This window comes from Balaenoptera ricei, chromosome 6 (genome assembly GCF_028023285.1).
Source record: "Balaenoptera ricei isolate mBalRic1 chromosome 6, mBalRic1.hap2, whole genome shotgun sequence".
Classification (NCBI taxonomy): Eukaryota; Metazoa; Chordata; class Mammalia; order Artiodactyla; family Balaenopteridae; genus Balaenoptera; species Balaenoptera ricei.
The window spans coordinates 80,360,960-80,386,190 of NC_082644.1; the positions used below are offsets into that span (position 1 = coordinate 80,360,960).

Below are 25,231 nucleotides of genomic sequence, written 5' to 3' on the forward strand. Positions count from 1 at the left end.
GGCTTCACAGGTGAATTCTATCAAACATTTAGAGAAGAGCTAACACCCATCCTTCTCAAACTCTTCCAAACAATTGCAGAGGAAGGAACACTCCCAAACTCATTCTATGAGGCCACCATCACCCTGATACCAAAACCAGACAAAGATACTACAAAAAAAGAAAATTACAGACCAGTATCACTGATGAATATAGATGCAAAAATCCTCAACAAAATACTGGCAAACAGAATCCAACAACACATTAAAAGGTTCACACAACATGATCAAGTGGGATTTATCCCAGGGATGCAAGGATTCTTCAATATACGCAAATCAATCAATGTGATACACCATATTAACAAACTGAAGAAGAAAAACCGTATGATCATCTCAATAGATGCAGAAAAAGCTTCTGACAAAATTCAACACCCATTTATCATAAAAACTCTCCAGAAAGTGGGCATAGACGGAACCTACCTCAACATAATAAAGGGCATATATGACAATCCCACAGCAAACATCATTCTCAATGGTGAAAAACTGAAAGCATTTCCTCTAAGATCAGGAACAAGACAAGGATGTCCACTCTCACCATTATTATTCAACATAGTTTTGGAAGTCCTAGCCACAGCAATCAGAGAAGAAAAAGAAATAAAAGGAATACAAATTGGAAAAGAAGAAGTAAAACTGTCACTGTTTGCAGATGACATGATACTATACATAGAGAATCCTAAAAATGCCACCAGAAAACTACGAGAGCTAATCAATGAATTTGGTAAAGTTGCAGGATACAAAATTAATGCACAGAAATCTCTTGCATTCCTATACACTAATGATGAAAAATCTGAAAGAGAAATTGTGGAAACACTCCCATTTACCACTGCAACAAAAAGAATAGAATACCTAGGAATAAACCTACCTAGGGAGACAAAAGACCTGTATGCAGAAAACTATAAGACACTGATGAAAGAAATTAAAGACTATACCAACAGATGGAGAGATACACCATGTTCTTGGATTGGAAGAATCAATATTGTGAAAATGACTATACTACCCAAAGCAATCTACAGATTCAATGGAGACACAAAAGACCCCGAAGAGCCAAAGCAGTCTTTAGGGAAAAAAACAGAGCTGGAGGAATCAGACTCCCTGACTTCAGACTATACTACAAACCTACAGTAATCAAGACAATATGGTACTGGCACAAAAACAGAAACATAGATCAATGGAACAAGATAGAAAGCCCAGAGATAAACTCACGCACCTATGGTCAACTAATCTATGACAAAGGAGGCAAAGATATACAGTGGAGAAAAGACAGTCTCTTCAATAAGTGGTGCTGGGAAAACTGGACAGCTACATGTAAAAGAATGAAATTAGAATACTCCCTAACACCATACACAAAAATAAACTCAAAATGGATTCGAGACCTAAATGTAAGACCGGACACTATAAAACTCTTAGAGGAAAACATAGAAAGAACACTCTTTGACATAAATCACAGCAAGATCTTTTTTGATCGACCTCCTAGAGTAATGGAAATAAAAACAAAAATAAACAAATGGGACATAATGAAACTTCAAAGCTTTTGCACAGCAAAGGAAACCATAAACAAGATGAAAAGACAACCTTCAGAATGGGAGAAAATATTTGCAAATGAACCAACGGACAAAGGATTAATCTCCAAAATATATAAACAGCTCATTCAGCTCAATATTAAAGAAACAAACAACCCAATTCAAAAATGGGCAGAAGACCTAAATAGACATTTCTCCAAAGAAGACATACAGATGGCCAAGAAGCACATGAAAAGATGCTGAACATCACTAATTATTAGAGAAATGCAAATCAAAACTACAATGAGGTATCACCTCACACCAGTTAGAATGGGCATCATCAGAAAATCTACAAACAACAAATGCTGGAGAGGGTGTGGAGAAAAGGGAAACCTCTTGCACTGTTGGTGGGAATGTAAATTGATACAGCCACTATGGAGAACAATATGGAGGTTCCTTAAATAACTAAAAATACAACTACCTTATGATCCAGCAATCTCACTACTGGGCATATACCCAGAGAAAACCATAATTCAAAAAGACACCTGCACCCCAATGTTCATTGCAGCACTATTTACAATAGCCAGGTCATGGAAGCAACCTAAATGCTCATCGACGGACGAATGGATAAAGAAGTTGTGGTACATATATACAATGGAATATTAGCCATAAAAAGGAACGAAATTGAGTCATTTGTTGAGACATGGATGGATCTAGAGACTGTCATACAGAGTGAAGTAAGTCAGAAAGAGAAAAACAAATATCGTATATTACCGCATGTATGTGGAACCTAGAAAAATGGTACAGATCAACCGGTTTGCAGGGCAGAAGTTGAGACACAGATGTAGAGAACAAACATATGGACACCAAGGGGGCAAAACCGCGGTGGGGTGGGGGTGGTGGTGTGCTGAATTGGGCGATTGGGATTGACATGTATACACTGATGTGTATAAAACTGATGACTGATTAAAAAAAAAAAAAAGAGGCCAGTAACTTGTCCAAGTTATCCAGCTAATTAGCCACAAAGGCACAGTTTCTTTGCTTCTTTGCTACCTAGAACAGACCTTACTCTTAGACCCCAAGAGTGGCAGTCAAAGTGTCCATAAAGTTGCACAGAAAACAGAAGATGCACGTTCTCTGTATGGGTCCCATGAGCCAGCTCACTGAAGGTGCTGGGAATCAGGGACCGCTCTTCACTGAGACAGAGAACTTGGAGGTGCAGCAAGTGTGTGTGCCTTTTGGGGGAGATGTTCACAGCCCTCTTCTTTCTGCTCCTGTGATTTTTCCAACTGAACTAAACCGAGCTCATGAGCAGATCTGGAAGTCTGAATAGACTGGAGTAAAGCGAGTTAAAACACATAACTGCACTTGAGATATAATCCAGGGAGAATATCAAAGCCAAAATGAGCCCCATTTACGCCACTATCAGAATATGTTCTTCAGATTTTATTTGATCTTTCCTGACTCTCTGGCACTGGTTCGAAGGTCATTGTTATGTTTTGATTGTTTCAATTTGCAAAATAAATTTGAAATCATCTCTGGCTTGTTTAGTTCTCTCATCTAGGGAAATAAAATTTAAAAATATATTCTCCAGGCAACCATTTCAAATCCACTTAACAGAAAGCTCTCCAATCCTTAAACTTCATCCAACAGATGTACTAACATCCTGATATTTCTGGTTTTTTTAAATTGCATGACCCCTTTGTATAAATACAGATAGAGATAAGACTGACAGTTGTGTAAGCTGGTTGGATTCCAGCCAGGGAACAAGGAATTAATGAGAGTGGCCAGGAACAGAGATTTCGAGACAGAGAACCCTCCTTTCACATCCTTTACTGCTTTCATAATTAACTGTAAGTGATGACCTAGGACCTCCCACTGCACATGGCCTTATATGACCATAGAGAAGCTCGAAGCATAGAGGTTAACAGCCTGGGAAGGTGCCTGGGTTCAGCTTCCAGCTCTGACACACAACACCTGCGTGATCTTGGGGACATCATTTAACCTCCATAAACCTCAGTTTCCAAATCTCTGAAGTGGGGGCAACGGACAGCACCTACGCTGAAGAATTGCTTAAGATAAAAGGGTAGATCTTCAATAAAACCTGGCACAGATTCACACTCATGTTAGTGTCCAGAAGTATATATAGTCCCCGCCCTTAGGGAGCTAACTAAGCACGGAAGAGAGGGCCTGTGACACATGCTATGACACTGGTGACACACCCGCCACTCTCCACGTGGAGGTATATCAGCAGAGTAACACTCCCGGCCTCTGCCCTTTCCTCTCTTCTATGCTGTTAGAGGCCTGCCCCTGTGGGTGAGGCCTGGGGTCTCCCAGAGCTAATGATGACCTTATGGGTCAGTCTATCACATTCTGGATTCAGTATTAGAAAGGTGACCTGCCTTAGTTATGGGCCACCTTCTCTATCCTTAGCTTTCGAAATAACAAACATGATACCTTGGTCATCATATGCCTATTTCTTTGTCTTATTTCTCAATTACTTTAGAACTTGGTTGTTGAAGAGGGTTATTTACTGAGTTTCTCTTCTAGCTCATCAACAAGCCATTCTTCCTACAGCATTTTTTTTTTTTTTTTTTTTTTTTTAGCCCTGTGGGATTCCAAAACAGCTGCCTGGTGATTCAGCTTGAAAAGAGTCATTACCATTGACCCAGCTCTCACAGCCGGAGTATGTTTGCAGTTCACCAAACACATCCCAAGGGCTGAACGTGCCCAGTCCCAAGCTTCTTGCAATGAATTTTGAGCCCCATGACTCTGCAAGGCTTCTTGATCATCCTGCAACTCAGAAGCATTATTGCCAACTGCCCAATATTTCTCAGAAAAAGAAAAACATGGTCGTGTAGACTCTCTGTTTTTCTGCCCATTGTCACAATCCCAAAGGTAAGGAGTGCAAAAATATATCATGTAAGAACAGCTCAGATCCTCTGAGATTGTGGATTTCACCCCCTGGACAAAGCTCACAGGCAGCTATGGATTCATGATATCTTCACACAGGGCTTTAATGTCACTTCACTAACAATTATTGAGCCCAGAGGGATGTAGAGATCCCCGGACACGATTCCCAATCTCAAAGAACTCCTAAATTAAAGCGGAAGAGGTGCATAAATAATTTTAATGCAATGTGTTATGGGTACACTGGAAAGAGTGCCTCACTCACCGCAGGGAGGATGGAAGGAGGAGGGCGTTAAAGAAACTACGGTACTGGATACCTTATTCAAGATGAATAAACCAAGTTAGCTATTTATGAGTGCAGAGGAAACGGCTGTCGGGATGAAAACCATGAGCCAACAAAGGGGCATGGGCTGCACTGGAAAACCCGGTCCACCAGGGAGAGCAGATGAGGCTGGAGGGTTTGTCAGAGACAAGGTCAGGAGAGGCCAGAATGTGGCCCTAAGCTCACCTGTGAGGGCTCCCAAAAACTCAGATTCCTTTGCCCCAGAAATTGGTTCTTCAGTGAATAGGCTTTTGGCAAACTGGCCTGCATGCATCTCAGTGCTGGAGCTACAAAGGTGTGCGAAAGCAGACATGTCCTTGGCCTTTATGGAGCTTCCATTCTAGTGGAGGCCAAGGAAGACTTGGCTAGACAAAGGGAGGAAGGGAGGGCAGAGAAGAGCATGTGCAAGGTCCTGGGCTTGAAGGAGCATCAGGATTACCGGGGCCAAGACAGAGCGGGTGACTCTGTTTGGAGCTGAAGGAGCGAACAGAAGAGCGGCCGAGACGCTGATGCCACAGCCAGCGTGCTTGTTAAAAAAAAAAGAAGGGGAAAAGCCTGTCTGGTCTGTATTATTGGATGGGTATGTTTTGTTTTTAATGCCAAAACTATGATGGAACAACTTGAGATTTCTGATACTGTCCACCTGGAATTCAAAAGGCAGATTTTTTTTTTTTTTTTTTTTTTTGGTACCACCTTTGTCTGAGAGCCTTTGAGGAGCTCAGAGGGAGCTGCGAGAGACAGCCCTGCCACGGCCTCCACCGCAGGAGAGAGAACCACTCAGAGAGGCACGTGGCATGCGCCCTGGGAGGGTTGCGGAGAGTCACCGTGAGGACATGGGGGCCACCAGGAGACCTTCACTCAGGGGATCCTGCTTCAAGGGAAAGCCAGGCAACATTAGATTCTTAAAGCCCTAGGATTCCAGACTGGTTGTCCATTTTAATTCCTCTTGGGTCCAGCTTTTCATCTAGAGAACACTTTTAGCTTGTACCATTCACTTTATCCATAAAACAAACACACATCAAGTGCCTACTATTGCTATGGGTTGAGTTTTCATCTCCAAGTTTCCTAGGTGGCAATGACTGTTAGGCATTATCAGCCATTCACATTAACCACTAGTGGCAGAAATACCACCCATCTGGAAGCAGGGATGCAGAACTATCATAAGCAGATTTTCATATCCAAATCAAGTGGAGGGAGGGGTGATTTATCACCTTTACTGACAGTGAGAAGGGTCATCTCTGGCCAAGTAGAAAAAAATAAAAATGAACCACTCTAACTACAATGGTGATAACTTGTCCCTGCTAGATAAGAAGGTGGAGAGCATGGTTTCCCGTGAAACAAAGTCCAGTGCCTGCGTTAGACTCAGATGTAGACAGCCAGAGCCACCAACTGCCTGGGCCAGCCTGGACATTTCTCTTTGAGGGAGGGAGTGAAGAAATCACCAGAAATCGCATCATTTTTACCAACTACAAATTGGCACTTGCCATCTATCTCTACAAGGATCAAATCGTGAGCTGCTACCGCTGCTCACCTTCAACACCCCTGAAAGGAGTTCAGGGCAGAGATCAGGAATGAGGCACTTTGTGTTCTGGGAAAAACTGGCAGAACAGGTCTTCAGATAAATATTTTCAGCAGATTTTATGAGCCCAATTCTTGCATCTCCTCATATCTAGAAAAGCACTATAATCCTTCATGATGACGTCTGTTCCTTGTGACTAGCAGCAGCCTTCTGCAAAAAGTGTGTGCTTGATTGCATGTATACCTCCCTTCACCAAAATCACATATATACTGACCTTCCCCCCTGCCTCTTTGGAGCAGCTTCTCAGAGCTATCTGAAATGCTGTCTTCTAGGCTATAGTCCTCAATTTGCCCCCAAATACAATTTAACTCACAGCTCTCATGTTGTGCATTTTTTTTTCAGTTGACAATTTAAGGAAGATTCTTCTCCAATCCTTTAACCTTGTCATTTAAAAAAAATTTAAGGAAATCAAGCAACTTGAAAGACACTGCATGAATTCTGCCTCATCTTTCTGTCCTTCTGACCCAAGATTTCTGTGAGGGATGTTCTTGTCCACAGATGCTTGTCCTCACGGTGAAATGTGAGAGTACATGCAGGAGATGCAGATGCCAGCATCTGCAGGAAGGAGGACCACTCATTCATTCATTCATGCACTCATTCGATTCATTCTTTTGAAACCTAAAAATTGGTATTATCCTTAGGAAGGGGGCAAGGACACATCTGCAAACCCTATATATTCTGGAACATGCATTACTCACTGTGAGTCTGCTATATGTGTCTTTCTGTTTCTTATTCTGGTACTTTCTACTGTGTCTGAAAAGAACTCCTGGATTATATGAAATAAAATAGCCTATGTTGACATACTATATGTAACACTGTACTGGGTGTAGTGTCTTATTAATGAAGAAGTTGATAAGACAAAGTGACAAAAAATAAAATTTTGCTGAAAAAAGAAACCTGTTTAGGACACAGCAAAATATAATTTTTTGCTTCTGAAGGTAGGTTACTCACATGTTTAAATTTTGTAATATCACAGGGAGCCAACACAGCCCTCACTTAAGGAAGGAAATACAAAGACTGAGAGCGTTGGTGATCGGCCCAAGGCTGTTGAGGATGTAAATGACAGGCAGGACAGGAATTCAATTTTATGTCAGCCATTGTCTCATTCTACTACACCAAGAACTAACTTGAACTTGGAAAGACTTCCTTGTAATTACTAACATTGTTAGGGCTCTACCTATGGACTGATGCAAATCATGATGATCATGCATGATAATAATGATACATGCATGATAATAATGATAAATGATGATTAAACCCCAAAGTGAAGCCTCCACACAGTTCAATAGGAAAGACATTCCATGTCAATACAAAGCAAAGATACAACAGGAGGGGGAAGAGTTTGGGGTCTTGGGGAGAATTGGTGGCCACTGGTCAATCATGATGGCCTCCCACAAATGCCATCATTCAACCACTGGAGCTCTCAGTGTAAATGAAAGGGAGAGAACTTTGAGGCATCTAAAATACAAAGTTATTCCTATCATCCTCAACCTTTTTGCAACTAGCTCCACCTTAACTATTGAAATGATTAAAAGACTAGATTAGTTGTGACTTGAAAAAAAAGAGAATCTAGAAAAATTAGTCAACTTTCTATTCTTTATACACTCACACACAAAAGCAAACAATTTTCTAACCAGATTTCATAAATGGCCAACTTAAATGTGCCCATATCTTTACTTCTAGTTACAGATAAAAAAATGCCAAAATATTTAAAATTTAATTTAGGGAAGATACAAAGCAATAGTAACAATGTGAAAGCTATTTTATGTCACTTTAGATCATATTTAATTAAATCTGACAGAGTTTTAAGTGTCAGAAATCAAGGTGAATAGAAGCCCAGAAATAAACCCACACACCTATGGCCAATTAATCTACAACAAAGGAGGCAAGAACATGCAATGGAGAAAAGACAGTCTCTTCAATAAGTGGTGCTGGGAAAACTGGACAGCTACATGTAAAAAAGAAAAATGAAATTAGAACACTCTCTAACACCAACACAAAAATAAACTCAAAATGGATTAAAGACCTAAATGTAAGGCCGGACACTATAAAACTCTTGGAGGAAAACATAAGCAGAACACTCTTTGACATAAATCTCAGCAGTATCTTTTTGGATCCACTTCCTAGAGTAATGAAAATAAAAACAAAAATAAACAAATGGGACCTAATTAAAATTAAGAGCTTTTGCACAGCAAAGGACACCATAAACAAACTGAAAAGCTAATGCACAGAATGGAAGAAAATATTCGCAAACTATGTGACCAACAAGAGATTTACCTCCAAAATATACAAACAGCTCATGCAGCTCAACAGCAAAAAAAAACAAACAAAAAAAACAATCAAAATTGGACAGAAGACCTTAATAGACATTTCTCCAAAGAAGACATACAGATGGCCAAAAAGCACATGAAAAGATGCTCAACATCACTAATTATTAGAGAAATGAAAATCAAAACTACAATGAGGTATCACCTCACATGGGTCAGAATGGCCATCATCAAACAGTCTACAAACAATAAATGCTGGAGAGGGTGTGGAGAAAAGGGAACCCTCCTATGCTGTTGGTGGGAATGTAATTTGGTGCAGTCACTATAGAGAACAGTATGAAGGTTCACCCGGAGAAAGCCATAATTTGCAAAGATATGTGCACCCCAATGTTCATTGCAGTACAACAGCCAGGACACGGAAGCAACCTAAATGTCCATCAACAGAGGAATGGATAAAGATGTGGTACATAAATACAATGGAATATTACTTAGCCCTAAAAAAGAACAAAATAATGCCATTTGCAGCAACATGGATGGACCTAGAGATTGTCATACTGAGTAAAGTAAGTCAGACAGAGAAAGGCAAATAACATGGTATCACTTATATGTGGAATCTAAAAAAGGGTACAAATGAACTTATTTACAAAACTGAAACAGACTCATAGACTTAGAAAACAAACTTACGGTAACCAAAGATGAAAGGTGTGGGGGAGGGATAAATTAGGAGGCTGGGATGAACATAGACACACTACTATATATAAAGTAAATAATCAACAAGGACCTACTGTATAGCACAGGGAACTCTACTCAATACTCTATAATAACCTATATGGGAAAAGAAAATAGGTATATGTATCTATTTCATATAGATATATGAAAAAGAATAGATATATGTATATGTATAACTGAATAACTTTACTGTATACCTGAAACCAACACAACATCGTAAATCCTCCAAATATAAAATAAAAATTAAAAGGAAAAAGAAATCACGGTGAAGTACACAAGATGCAATGTCTCAAAGCTCCCTGGAAACATCTGAGCTTCCAAAAAGAAGAGTCAATGAAAATTTAAAAAGCCAACTGTTCTGGCTTCTAATGTATATGGTTTTAACTCTGAAGGTGGGTTGACTGGTGAATACGCCCACTCACTCGCACATACACACCCACACATGCACACAGACACACAAACACAAACCTTTTAACTATTTGTTTCTGTTGGATTAGTTACTGTATCCCATTTGAGCTCCCACCTGAATAAAAAAAAAAAGTTCTTAATAGGGGATGCTTTCTAGAATGCTTTGCTAGGATAATACTGCAGAGTTTATTAACCAGTTAATAAGAAAATCTACCTCACAATTCAATAAAACCAGGTGAACTGATGATTCTCTTGGCAGGACTCCAAAACAAACCGGGGATTAATTTACCTCTTGGCACATGTTTATGGCATTCATTCATCAGTGAAGAAACTGGGTGATAAGAAAAGGCAGGGCTGAGAAGAGAGTAGCATTAACACACCTGTTACCTCTCTACCATCAGAAAATGAGAGTGCAGCTCTGCCATGAAAAGGAAGCAAATTGTGAAGGACTTCAGATCTAACAAGAATTTTCATGGATAAACAACAGTGTCCTACTGTATAGCACAGGGAACTGTATTCAGTATCCTGTGATAAACCATAATGGAAAAGAATATGAAAAAGTATATATATATTGGGTGGGCCAAAAAGTTCGTTCGGTTTTAAGTAGACATTTTTCATTTCGACGAAGAACTTTATTGAACAACGTATTCACTAACCGAATGAACTTTTTGGCCCACCCAATATATATATATATAACTGAGTCACTTTGCTGTACAGCAGAAATTAAATACAATGTTGCAAATCAACTGTATTTCAAAAAGACTTTTTTAAAAAAGAATTTTGCTAGCATCACCGACCATGATTCTAGCTTTTGTTAAAGAGTTTTGAATTGTGAGGATATTTCACGTGTTCCCCTTTGTATTTTAAGATAGCAACAAAGTTGCATGCAATTTAAGACTCAAGGAAAATACTTCACATGTTAGATGGATGGTAGGTTCATACCTAGTCGTGAGGTAAGGGAAGAAATTAACATTCCAATGATCAAATCAATCTCATCACTGGCCCCAAACCTTCCTCATCTCCCAATGCGTAGTGGGTGGTCAGATTTACTTGTGACGGTGATTAAGCAGAAAACCAGTTCTTTCTCATTTTTATCCTATTCTTTCCCATTTTCCAAACCCATTTTCCAAACTCTTACATTTCAAGCGCTGATTGAGCAACTGTTACTCTGAAGTCAACATTGATTAATCAGAGAACTATTAGCATAAATGGAAAAACTCCAGCCTAGGATTTTGATGGAGAATTTGTTGTTGTTATGACACTGGCTAGGACTCCAAGTTCTTAGTAAGGAGAAAAATGCACCACACGATTTTTAATATCCAATAGGACATGGGAAGAAAGAGCCTGAGTTTACCATGTGCCAGAGAACCAGTGACCCTGGGCTACAGCCAAAGTCTGAACATTGGCCTCCCTGTTCCCAGAGGCTCATGCAGAATATGACTTTTCAGATTGGATGAGGAAGTAGGACTGAAAAGTATATTTAAACAGATGTTTTTAAAATTAGAAAATAAGGGGGTCTTAACATATGTCAAACCCTGAGAAGCTCTTCTGTAAGGAGCCACATAAATTGACCATTTTCACTTAACTGTGCCTGATCTCCTCACATGCACCTTTAACAGACCCTTCTAGAACTTCAGCCTCTTACTTTCTGAAAATGAAAAGTTAAGCTGGAAGTGTTAAATATACACAGATACGAGACATGATCAAAGCTCTTTTTGGTGTTAGAAAATGTCTTCTCCTGCAATCCTAACCTGCAAATACCTGACTTTATTGCTTAAATGTGAAGTTGGATATTTGATGTTTACGTTTTATACCTAGTGAATTACCATCTCAATAAATAAAAATATCTATTAATGATGAGTGAAAATATGTAACTACTTAATTTCCTAATAATGTCTCTATTCACAAAATGAAATTGTAAGGTATGTTTATTACAAACAATATCTATACCTTGGGCATGTTATCAATATAACCTGCACCCCTGATTCTTTACTGATCAAAAAGAAACGATAACTTCAGTGGAGCAACAGCGGGAAAAGGAGGGTGAGAAGGCCCAGTAATGTGAACTCCAGAGAATGAAATGCAGCTCCTTCTTCCCCCCTGACCCCCACCCCATCCCTGGAAGTTCTCGCCATGATGCTGTGCTAGGCTCCTGCAAGACTCAAAGGAAAAGACACAGAATCTGCCCTGAATTCAAAAATGTCACCTGGAGATGCTGTCACGGCTACCATCACCTCATCTCACTAAGGCCTCCCCGCCCCCGCTACTGCTGAACTAAACAAACATCCTCAATGCTGGCCCCTCAGTTTACCTTTGGATAAAGATTGATTAGGTCATCCCATGCAAGAGATTACCAGAAGTCTCCCTCTCCTCTATGGAAAGGCTGATCAGAAAGTAGAATCTGAACTGAACGCCTCCAGATAATCTTAAGATACATATAGCAGTGGCTCTCAAACTTGGCTGCCTAATCAGAATCACCTGGGAAGCTTCTAAAAGTCAATCCAAAAGCTCGGGCTGCGTGCCAAGAATACTTAGCCCCGACTCTCCAGGGCTCTGGGCAGCAGCAGAAAAGCCTCCCAAGAGCTCCCAATGTGCAGCTGGGACTGAGGACCATTGTTTTGCATGTTCCTGATATATCCAGCAGTCAGGAGATGGGGGATCCCGCTCCAAGGGGCTGAAACTCAAGACACTACAGGGAACTGATGACAAAGACATCTGTGTACCTAAATGAAGGACCTGAAAAACTTGAAACAAAATCAGCAGAGACATTGTGAGTCAATTAAACCTCCCAAATTCAGCCATTCAAGAGCTGTAGGTGGCTACAGGGCCCAAGCCCACTGCCTCAAGAGTGACTTGGAATTCAGTAAAAGCTTCTCGCAGAAGAGAAAGATGCTTTTTGAAGGAAATTTCAGACCTCACACTTCTAGAAACACCGAATTCCAAATTAAGTACTTGAGGGGAATGGCAGGCAAAATACTCTTCTTACTGTTCAATTATTAACTCTCCTTTTTTAAGATGTTGTTTTTGTTTTTACGATGAGCCCTTGCAATTAAATGTGTGTACATTACATGCAAATACGATGTGACCCCAGTGTGGTGAAGAGCTCCTATAAGAAGGAGGGCAAGTAAGAAGCTGGGGTCAGCTACCGAAAGAACCTGTAGACCTTGTACTTTTTTTCTAGAGATCACTGAATACAGAACCAAACATTTTTGAAAAGTTAGGTAGGGCTGTCCTTTGCCCTTGGGAAATTCTGTACGTAAATCATCCAAGCCTATTCTGCAGAACCTTTAAGGGGATAAGATTTCCTTTACCACACTACAGACCTAGAGAGAGAATTTCTCAAGTTGGAGACACTACAAACAGTAAAATATATGAAGATCTCCATGAAATCATCACCAGGAAACATAAGATATAAGCTTAATTCAAATTTAGTAGTCCTGACACCGAGCAAATGCCTCTGTAGTATTTATTCAAGAAGTCATAAATTCTAATATGTGCTCATGACATTCTTGAGAGACACAAAAATTAAGGCTTATCAACAGAGTGAGTGAATACATATGAATAATTTCTTTAAAAAAAGTAGGCAATGTATAAGAAAATAATCTTCAACGCTAAATCTTAATTGAAAAAACATGTTGGTTAAAACATGGTTAAAAACTGAACGCTACTAAATTTCTGATAAATTTCCTTTCAAAAATAGCCTGTCAAGTAATAGGCAAAGATTTTCAACAACCTGGCTGACCAATAATCTTGCTAACATTTAAAATAAAACCCTCTAAAATCACTCTTAATTCCCTTCTACAGACTTTTAAGAAAGTGTCTAGCTCTGAAAAAAATCAAATAATGGAATAAGAAGCGAGGGAAGGACTGAAAAGAAAAGCTAATTAGGTTTGTTCATCCTTGACTTAACTAGTCAATTGTTTTAAATGAAGCAATACTTTGTAAAGAAGACATGGGCTTCGCTGGTGGTGCAGTGGTTAAGAATCCGCCTGCCAATGCAGGGGACACGGGTTTGAGCCCTGGTCCAGGAAGATCCCACATGCTGTGGAGAAACTAAGCCCATGCACCACAACTACTGAGCCTGCCCTCTAGAGCCCACGAGCCACAACTACTGAGCCCATGTGCCACAACTACTGAAGCCCGCGCGCCTAGAGCCCATGCTCCACAACGAGAAGCCACCGCAATGAGAAGCCTGCGCACCGCAACGAAGAGTAGCTCCTGCTCGCCGCAACTAGAGAAAGCCCATGCGCAGCAATGAAGACCCAATGCAGCCAAAAATAAATAAATAAAATAAGTAAATTTTTTTTAAAAGGAAGACATAGATCATGCTTCTTAAGTAATTACTTAAACTCCTACAGCACTAATCATTTTATCATTTTATGACCTAAGAAGGGTACTTTGTTATAGTTTCACATTTGGAATCAGGACTAGCCCACAGAGAAAATTATTCAGAAAATAATAAAGAAGAAATCGATCAAAATGACCTAAACAATCAACAGAAGAAACAATGAGTTCATTTTTGGCTTTTGAACTTGCCCCAATAATAACCTTCTATTTTCCAGTGCCATTTAATTTGTAAAGCACTTCCTTTTGCTCATGTTAGCTTATGAAGTAGACAGAGCATGTGCTGTCTGCATTTAAAAGACAAGAAAATTCAAGACCAGAGAGGTTACACGGCTTCCCCTAGGACTGAGTCAGCAAACTCCAGACCATGGACTAAATCCACTGTTGGCCTTTTTTTGTTTGGCCCGTGAGTTAAGAATAATTTTCACATTTTGCAAACAGAGTTTATAAGCAAGCCTCACTCATTCGTTTACGCATTACCCATGCCTGGTTTTGTACAACAGCAGAGCTGAGTAATTGCAACAGAGACTGTAGAGCCCTCAAAGCCGAAAATATTTCCTCTCTGGCCCTTTATAGAAAAAGTTTACTGACTCCCACCTGAGACCCACAGGTGAGCCATGAGCAGAGCCCAGGCTTGGGGGAACCAATCCAGTGATCTTTCTACTCAACCTTTTGCCTCTCCTTAAGCCATGTCACTATGTGGTTCATCCCTGGCATATGTTTGAGGGATAAGAGGAAGTTTATAAAGCATGAATGCAGGTACTTGAAGTAGAAAGAAGGAATTGAGAATGGAGCCAGAGACAGCAAATGAGGAGACAGAGGTACTACTGACTCATTTCCTAGTTTCACAGGTGTGTGAAAGGAGAGGAATTCTGCTCCTGGATGGACCATATCCAGAGTCTCACCCACACCTGATTTAGAGTATTTAAATGATGAGATTGGGGACCGTTTGAGTTGATATTTAGATCAGATTTGAGACTTGGAGTTGATGCTGTTTTTAGGGTTAAATCTTTGGGGGATGTTAGAATGGGGTGAATGTATTTTGCTTATAGGCTGGACATTCTTTGGGGGGTTGGGGCAGAGGGCAGACTGTACTGGGTTGAATAGTGTTGCCTTGAAATTCATGAAAACCCCAAATCTCAGAAAGTAACTTTATTGGGAAATAGGGTCTTTGTAGACATAATCAAGCTATGATGAGGTCATACTGGATTAGGATGGGCTCTAACCCAATGACTGCTGTCCTCATGGGAAGAGGGAGGTTTGGACACAGAGAGGAGAACACCATGTGAGCACAGAGATACAGAGGGGAGAGCTCTGTGGGAAGACAGAGTCAGGGACTGGATGGAAGCATCTACAAGCCAAAGGACACCAAGGATTGCCAGCAACCATCAGAAACCAGGAGAGCAGCATGGAACAGAGCCTCCCTCAGAGCCTCCGGGTGGAACCAAGCCCCTGATTTCACACTTCCAGGCTTCAGAACTGTGAAGGAAGAAATCTCTGTTTTAAGCCATCAGTTTGAAGTGCTTTGTTATGGCAGCTGGAGGAAACTAATGCAGATTAGTGGGCAAGGGGACATGGCCTTATGAGAAAGAATTCAGATCAAGAGACCACAAGAGAGTGGAGCAATGTCAAATCCCATAAAACCTTTTTGTTTGAAATATAAACTCAGAGTTCCTCTAGAAGACCTTGAGGGAAAACCAAACAAAAACCCAGGGACCTTGATTACTAAATCTGATCAGGTTTTTACAAACACATGTTGCCAAGATAAGCAGAACTGACTTATATTTGAGCCTTTTCTTCCCAATAGGCCTGTTTATGAATCCATCCCTAAATTCCAAGCTTTCCCCAGTCACCCCACTATGACTGGGGAAAAAAATGCCTTTTACAAAGGAGGAAAGTAGATTAACTAAAATTACCGCAAGGACGTTCCTGACATACCTCTTCTCTGAAATAATCCTAAATTTCCACAGATGACCTAATTTTTAAAATACTTTGTAAAGGGTGATTATTTTTTTAATTGCATGCATTCAAAAAGATATAAAGTATATACTCAAAACCAATGTGTAAAGGAATCAGAGTCACTTGTAGAATCACCCAGTGGCTCAGGACACCTCTCATATTACTTGGCATCAGATATACTAAAGACTAATTCCCACCACTAACACCCTCCCCCCTCCCGCCTGTCACACATGCACACACACATTTTTCAGCATAACACTGTTGAAGCTGTAGGCAAGCTATATTCCTTCATTTCCTCAAGACTGCAAGGAAATGGTGGTAAAGACACAAGGTTGCAGTCACACTGTAAAGGTACATCTAAAATTTGGTGCACGTTGAGTTTTCCTATGTAATCCAGTCACTGAGTAATAAAAAAAAAAATTAGATTGATTGCTCTGAAACTCTTTGTATAATGTACATGAACACAGATGCCACAAGTTCATGATAAAGTTGTCCCTGAGGTCCATACTTAAACCACTATTCTGGCATTTGAGCAGCTAAATTCTTTTTAATTGATCCACAAGAGAATAAGACAGAATTTTTCTCTTTATCATCATGTCATGTTGTAACTTGGTATCAATTATTTTAAAGAAACTCTATCATTTAGATTCTTAATGAACTTATACATAGTATTTTCCTATGGATTTACATTCCAATACACCATAGAAAATATTATTTGTCTCCTCCTCCCACCCTCCTGCCTCATTATTTTCCTATAGTCTTAAACAGATATGTATTTTAAATAACCCATGGTGACAGGAAAGCAAATGGCAACTTCATACCATTACTTTATGAGAGTCCTCTGCTAGTTGAAACACAAGCATTACCCTTCATAAATCATCACTTAGCTCCTAAGAAGGGCTAGCTCCCAAAACAAACAAACAAAGCCCACTGACTTCTTTGAGTAGTCTGCAGGGCATTTTCCTAAGACTGGGAATTCTTAGAAAGTTGGCCATTGTAAACCCAAGATCTCCACTGCTCCAATGAAGAAATTCACCAGGTATCTTAGCTGAAAGAGGAGATGTATATGTATGTCTTCCTTGTCTCAGCATCTGAAAAAAGTCACCAGAATGACTACCCACATTTCTGAATTGCTGTGCACTGGGCAGCACGACGCTACCACTATGCTAGAGCTTCTGCAGAAATAAGACTGCAGCGCTGTTCCTAAATTCATCACACTCCTCTGGAGTATCTCTACCCCAGAATCTGAGTTCAAGAGCTTCTTCTGGCCTCTGATGGAAGAAGCACGCAGTAAACCCTTTAGTTCAGATACATATGCTAACCAGAGGAGGAGAGCATGCATTCACAAATGGGTCCAACACTCTTAAGCATGTTACCTTATTCTGTTCACACACATACTGTATCCTCAGGGTATCCATGGCTCTGATCATGGCTTGCATGGCGGTGAATATGTTTTGGTACACTAGCTTCGTGAACCCCTTTCTGTCTTCGTCGTTGTAACCAGACCCATGGATGATTCTCATTTGCTTGATAAAGGTGCTTTTGCCACTTTCTCCAGTTCCTAATAAGAAAAAACAAGTGAAAAACGCAGTCAGCAGTCTTTAAAAAGGAACAGAGTGAGATAAGAAAGTACCTCCTGGCAGTGTTGGTCAATATCCGGATTAGTAAATTGATGGGGGTGGATTTGGAAAGGGCCTGCCGAACACTTATGCAAGTTTAGGCTGCAGGTAGTGCCATCCTAAACCCCTGGGCAGAGGGGTCCCCACCCTGGACCCTGTGCTTTAGAAGTCCACAAATATCACACACACACACACACACACACACACACACACACACACACACAATTTATTAAGGACACATGAGTGTCCATGTCACTTGGAGTAATCCTAAACATCAGCTCTTGTGACTCACACTGTTTAGGCCCCAGGGAACTGCTCCCCGACATCCCTTGCCCTATGACCTCGAAACAGTTGGCATCCGTGTCTGAAAGCCCCAAACATTCGAGGGTTTTCCCACTGCTAATACCAGCCATGGCAGCGATGGGGGCTGCTTCAGTGCAGGGAGGGTTTGAGCAGCAGAAACACCTGGATGTGAGAAAAGGCTAATGAACTTGTCAATTCCTTTCTTTCAAATACATGAATACAATGCATCCTCGCACAATGAAGCACCATCCCCAGCTGTACCAAATGTCTATATTCTTCCCCCTCCTCATATTCCAATTTGTAGTTCAGGAGGTCCTCCAAACTCACAACACTTGCACATGGCAGCCAAAGAACATTTTACAACATCAAACCATTCCTATTGCTCTTAAATTTGCATAGATGTCCAGATAATATGTGTGAAACATGATGCCAGGGCTTTACATTAATATTAGATTGAGATATTGTTTGAATAGACAGGAAAAGTTGCAGCGTGATAGATATTTGTGTGATGGAATTAAAATATTTTCTTTCTAATATTTTTTGTGATAAAGATAATTTATCTAAGAGATCCCATTACCATGTTTGGAACATAATATACTATATTTATGGTTCATTTTCAAATCCAAGTATTGCTTTAAAGAAGTTTTTTTAACAATTCAGGTTGATATGATCTCAGTAGGGCAAAGTTTCTTCAAATTGGAATTAATGAAAATGATCTCAGAACTAAAATGACTCAAGAAAAGTTGGATTCTTCAAATGGGTGAACTGCATATATACGAATATATATACAATACATATTCAATATACCTGTTATAAAAAAGTCATCTAACAGCATTTCTAATAAAACAACATGAATTGTATGAAAATCTTAATTAAAATAATATAATTCGTGATTTTACTATAAAGGCCAAAAATTATGAAATAGGAAATGATGGATTAATTATAAAATATTTTATTACATATCCACATCTCATTGACCCAACAGAATACCCAGACAGTGCAGTTATAGTTAAATTCAATCATCTTTGATACTTTGTTGGCTCTTAGTCATATTAAAAACCATAGTTGTACATATCTTTTTTGACGTTTTAGTTATAAAGAGATATTTGTCATGGTAAGAGGATAGAACATATTAATAATGGTTTGTTGGCTTGATTATTGCCTGTAACCATTTAGACTTATGGGATGTGGGTCTCCATCTGTACTCTTGCCGGGGGCCCTGCGAACATCAGGCCCCAGAGAAACATCTAGGAGACTCGATCAATTTTTCCAGGTGAATAATTGAGACAACTCTTAGCATCTGATAAGATCTTTCCTTGTAAGAAAAAAAAAAATGTTCCTTCAGGTTGATCTTTTCAAAACACAAACCTGCTTTTCTATGTGTCTCCCCATCCTCAGCTCAAAACCCTCAATGGCCTCCCCTCAGCTCAGGAAGAAAGACAAAACTCTACTGTGGCCAACAAGGCCGCGTGGTCTGGCCCCTCCGTCTTGGCCAGCCTTTTCTCACAACACGCTTTCCTCCTCCCTCTGCACTCGAGCCACACTGGCCTCCTTGTTGCAGCCTTGGCTCATGCTTCGCATGTTCCTGGGATGGTCTTCCTTCACCCTTCTCACTGCTGCTCTTCACCTGGCCTGGTCTGCCTGACGAGGTCAAGTCTCCATACTCTAGGTTCTCAGGGTACCACGAACTTCTGGTTGGAGCACCTGTTCCAGCTGCACTTTTGCACATTAATGTCATTCTTCCTTTGACATATACCTCCCCTACCAGCCTGTAAGTTTCATAAGGGGAGACAGGGGCCATATTTGTTTTTATTCACACTGCCTCCCCTTGGGCCAGGTATAATGCCTTACGCTTGGCACAAGCTTATTAAGCTTTTATAAAATTGTGATAAAACACAAACAGCAAAATTTACCATCTTCATTATTTGTAGGTATACAGTTCAGAAGTGTTAAGTATATTCACATTGTTGTGCAATCTCCAGAACCCTTTTCATCCTGCAGAACTGAAACTCCATACCCATTAAACAAATCCCTAGTCCTCCCTCCCCCCAGCCACCTTTCTACTTTCTTAGATAAGAATCTGACCACTCTGGGTACCTCATATAAGGGGAATCACACAGTATTTGTCTTTTTGTGACTGGCTTATATCACTTAGCATAATACCCTCAAGGTTCATTCATGTTGTAGCCTGGGACAGCATTTCCTTCTTCTTTTTTTAAAGACCCTGATTATTTATTTATTTATTTATTTTAATTTATTTATTTTTGTCTGCATTGGGTCTTTGCTGCATGCGGGCTTTCTCTAGTTGCAGCAAGCGGGGGCTACTCTTCATTGCATTGCGTGGGCTTCTCATTGCGGTGGCTTCTCTTGTTGCAGAGCACGGGCTCTAGGCGCGCGAGTTTCAGTAGTTGTGGCACGTGGGCTCAGTAGTAGTGGCTTGTGGGCTCTCGAGCGCAGGCTCAGTAGTTGTGGCGCACAGGCTTAGTTGCTCCACAGCATGTGGGATCTTCCCGGACCAGGGATCAAACCTGTGTCCCCTGCATTGGCAGGCGGATTCTTAACCACTGCACCACCAGGGAAGCCCTCCTTCCTTTTTAAATCTTGAATAATATTATTGAATTGAAAGTATTTTGAATACATGATAGTGATAAGGAATTCATCCAATCTCAGCTGCCTTCACTACCCACAAATAGGAAAAGAGGTGGCTCATCCTCTCTCAACCACCCAGTGTGCTATGTGGGTAGCAGTGACCTCAACCATGGCAGGAACCACCATGAAAATGGCCAAGCAGGAGCCTTATCCTGATTCTCTGTGACCCTTTCCTGGTTACTCCCCAGTCCTAATAATGGTGACTGTTAGACAGTCACACTGTGCCTGGTAATCTACATACATTATCTCCTTTGATCCTCACAACCAACCCACGAGGTATGAACTATTACCGCCATCTTTATCCTACAGATGAGAAACCTGGGGCTCATACTGTTCAGTGATCTCAGCAAGTGCACACTGTCAGCAAGAGAAAGAGGGGAGTTACTCAATCAGACTCTAATGCAGACTCTCCTATCAGAGAAGAACATCGGGATCATGACCAAATGGACTTAGTCCTACTGGTCTAATGAGGACAGACGGGAAGTTCACAGCCACACACTGAACCCTAAGCCCAGGCACACCCACCATCTTGCAGGTGCACACTGTTGGGGCATGAAGAAGAACCTCCCGACAGGTGAGTGTCCTCACAACCTCACAAGCCTCCCTGTTGCCTTACTTCTACCTCCAGAGACGGGAAAGGTGGACGCTGTCTTCCCAAGTCAGAGACAAGGAAACTGTGAGTCAGCAAACAGGGCAAAGCTGATGCAAATTCAGGGCTGCGGCTAGCAAGCGGGCTGCTAAAGCCTTAGGCTTCAAGGTTCAACACAAATAACACCCCCCGAAAGGAATTTTCTTCCCCTTCATCCCCCCAACAGTTAGGCTTGCCCCCTTTAAGCTCTCAAAGTGCCTGTGGACACCCCAGAGGGGCCCATCCCCTAACTGCTTGTTTGCAGATATGTCTCTTGCTACACCCTAAGTCCAGGAAGGGTAAGGCTTGGGAGTCACGCATTTGGGTACCACGAACACTGTGCCTGCCATATAGTCAGCTCTCAAAAAATGACTAAATGAAGGAATGAATAGAACAAACATGAGAAGTCAGTTTTCCCCCATTGGTCTTATATCGCACACAACTGCAGAAAAGTGAGATACGAATTGTCGAAAGATGATTGTGATGAGACCAGCTTCATGATGACTCTTGGCTGCCAAGACCTCGTGGGATAACTGAGGACCTGTGGGAAGACCCTATACGGTCAGAGCTTGGTCCGGAATCCTGAATCAGATTAGATCTCCGCTCTTGCAGAATCCTGGGGTTCCCTGCATCTCTTCTATGATGCTGCCACGTTTGCTTCTATTCCACACCGGCAAGGTTGACCTTGGGTCCAGTGCTACCTTATCCCAAGTGAAGGTTAATACTTCCACATTCTACACACCACGAAGCTGACGAGAACAGAGAGATTATGTAATTGTCATGAGGCACCTGGGATTTGGGCCCTCTTAAGCCAGAAAAATCACTCAAGACTCACCCCAAAGTTCTATACCAAGGTAGAGAATCTTTTGCATTATAAAGACCATTCACTTACAAAAGGTTAAAGCCAACCCCACCAGCAGCCCCAAACACAGAAACATGTTTAAAAAGTCATTGATTTTGCTTTTGGACATGGAAGATTTTGAAAAGAAAAGGTTAAAAATGATTTTAAAGATTAATAAAAAGATGACATAAATGTACTTGATCGATACCAATATTTTAAAATGTTCTTCAATTCTACTAATATACTGTGGTTATTTGAAGAATAAAAAACCAAACACAGGGCAAAAAAAGGACAGGTTAAAGGCAAAGAAGAAAGATTGAAAGACACACACCACCTGGGGCTGAGGGCAAGAGAGCAAAGAGACTCGGTGGGCTGGGGGTGGCGGTGAAGGATCCTCTCCCTCTCATTTAAGCCTCAACACAACCCAGTTAGTATCTTCTTTTTCCAGAAGGGAAACTGAATATCAAAAAGATTAGATAGTTTATTTAATCTCTGTCCAAGGTCAAAGTCTGTCCAAGGTGACTCAGCTTGGAAGTGTTTGTTGAGTCTTGGGTCTAAATCTGCGTCTCTGTTGGTACATGCACTTCCCATGATAACACCATGTGCTAGTTTTACACTGAGTGTTTCCCCAAATAAATGGCCAAGTCACACCCTTCTATCAGCTAAGCACTGTCTTCACCTGGTTCTGAGACTCCAACACTTGGAACTTTATCTTTAATTCTTCAGAGCTCTGCTCTAAATGAGACAGTTCCAACAGCAGATGGGGGCTGAGGTGGGAGAGGGGGTGGAAACACGAGAGGTAAGTCAGTCTCTGCAATGACAGCTGTGACCAGGACTAGAAGGACCAGTAAACTCAAGCTAAGGATCTGAGCTGAGTTTCTGTCTGGAGGATCTGTCCATTGATGTTAAGTGGGGTGTTAAAGTCCCCCACTACTATTTTGTTACTGTCAATTTCTCCTTTTATTATCTGTTAATATTTGCCTTATGTATTGAGGTGCTCCTATGTTGGGTGCATATATATTTACAATTGTTATATCTTCTTGGATTGATCCTTTGATCATTATGTAACAGTCTTTTTTTAAAAAATTATTTGTTTATTTATTTATTTTTGGCCGCGTTGGGTCTTTGTTGCTGCATGCGGGCTTTCTCTAGTTGTGGCGAGCAGGGGCTACTCTTCATTGCAGTGTGCAGGCTTCTCATTGCTGTGGCTTTTCTTGCTGCGGAGCACGGGCTCTAGGCGCACAGGCTTCCGTAGTTGTGGCACGTGGGCTCAGTAGTTGTGGTGCACAGGCTTAGTTGCTCCGCGGCATGTGGGATCTACCCGGACCAGAGATCGAACCCGTGTCCCCTGCATTGGCAGGCAGATTCTTAACCGCTGCGCCACCAGGGAAGTCCCAACAGTCTTTATTTTAAAGTCTATTTTGTCTGACATGAGTATTGCTACTCCAGCTTTCTTTTGATTTCCATTTGCATGGAATACCTTTTTCCATCCCCTCACTTTCAGTCTGTATGTGTCTCTAGATCTGAAGTGAGTCTCATGTAGGCAGCATATATACGGGTCTTGTTTTTGTATCCTCACTTCTTCTAAACAGAAACTCAACACTTAGACATTGAGCACAACTGTTCATTTATTCCACACAAAAGAAAAATCTAAATGATATGATTTTTAGAACGAAAATTATTGGTGATTGGAAGAATAGGTGACTTAGCTTTGACATCCCTCCTAACTGCGTATTAGAATGTGTGGTTTGGGCCAGTCAGTAGCACAGGTCCACTCTGCTTTGTTTCTTATCTCTTTGTGAGAACTTTCTCACTGACTCTTCCACAAAATCAACATGCTGGTGGACGGCACCTCCAAAGCCTCTGCAGATAGCGGGAGAACTGAGCCCTCACTCTGGGAGCAGCATTCTGGTTCACAGGGAGGGGGGAGCCGTGGCTTGGAAGGCGAACTTTGGTATCAAGTGACCAAGAGATTTAATCAGATGAGACAAAGGGGGACAGGGGAGGGAACCACAGGCCAGAAGGACTTTTGCTCCTGGACCCAATGCTATTAAAATACAGAGCAGGGCAAGGAGTAAAATTGCAATTCCATCTCTAGATTCTGTTCCAAATATAAATAAGGGAAATGCCTCTTCTCTTCCACTTAGTTTTTGCTTCACTGTTTTCATACTTGGGGGAAAAAAACCCAACGATGGGTTATAAGTACTTTAAAACTTTCGTTATCATTAAGAGCCTACTAGTTTCAGGTTCTTATTTATCATCATCCTACTACAAATGTGGTCTGTAATAAAATCAGGGGGTAACCTCTGAGCAAGGCACCCTGGCTGGTAACAGAGATTCCTCCGAGGGCCTGGTTCGCCTTCCCTGCTTTTGTGCCCGCTGACCTCCAGGCAGGAGACCAACCTGCTTCTCACTAAGGCTCTCGTACTCCCCTGAGTCTCTCACTGCAATGCTCTGCTGGGATCCTGTGCCTCCCCTCACCTTAAATGTGAGTTACTTCCTTTTCCAGCATACATGCTCAGTAAGTGGTTAATCCACACTTACGTAGCTTGCTACTCGGGCGTGGTTGGCACACATGGATAACCTGTGTTCTACTTAAGTGAAAGCTCACCTCCGCAGGCTTCCTGTGTCTGTGGGTGGTGGGTGTGCACTCTGCAGGGCTGGGAGCTTTCCTCCAGGACGCTTGTTCTTGGCATTCACTTACCAGTGTTTCTCCAAACTCCATTATTTCCGTACTTACCTTGCTATTTTTATCATATCCATGTACCATCTGCATGATTACATAATATTAAAAATTTTTTATTTAAATTATCTTCTTATGTAAGGAAACATGAATGTTATGAGTAAAAAAACCAGTATCATTTGCCATGGGTAATCAAATTAAATATTTGATTAATTAAATATTATCATAAGACTTTGGTGATATTCCAACTACAAACATCTGGTCTATCCCCCAGTGATCTGGGTATTTCATCTTGGAAAGGAAAGAGGACAATAATTGGTGTGTATTATGTGAAATGTACTCTTTTACTCTCCATCCTTAAAGGAGCTTTCCCCCACTTTCTCTTGAGAGGCTTCTGAAATTCTACCCATGAACCTCACACACATACAAAAAAACTGAGGGTTGAAACTGATGTA

At 41.1% G+C, this 25,231-nt stretch overlaps 1 protein-coding gene across 1 annotated transcript in view; it reads right to left on the reverse strand.

Moving 5' to 3' along the window:
• GNA14 (G protein subunit alpha 14) overlaps nt 1-25,231 on the reverse strand; it is a 208,182-nt gene that overhangs the window by 86,562 nt on the left and 96,389 nt on the right. Inside the window, exon 2 of the mRNA XM_059924961.1 lies at nt 17,430-17,614. Within this exon, the coding sequence (XP_059780944.1) occupies nt 17,430-17,614 (185 nt within the window). The remainder of the gene's footprint in view (nt 1-17,429; nt 17,615-25,231) is intronic.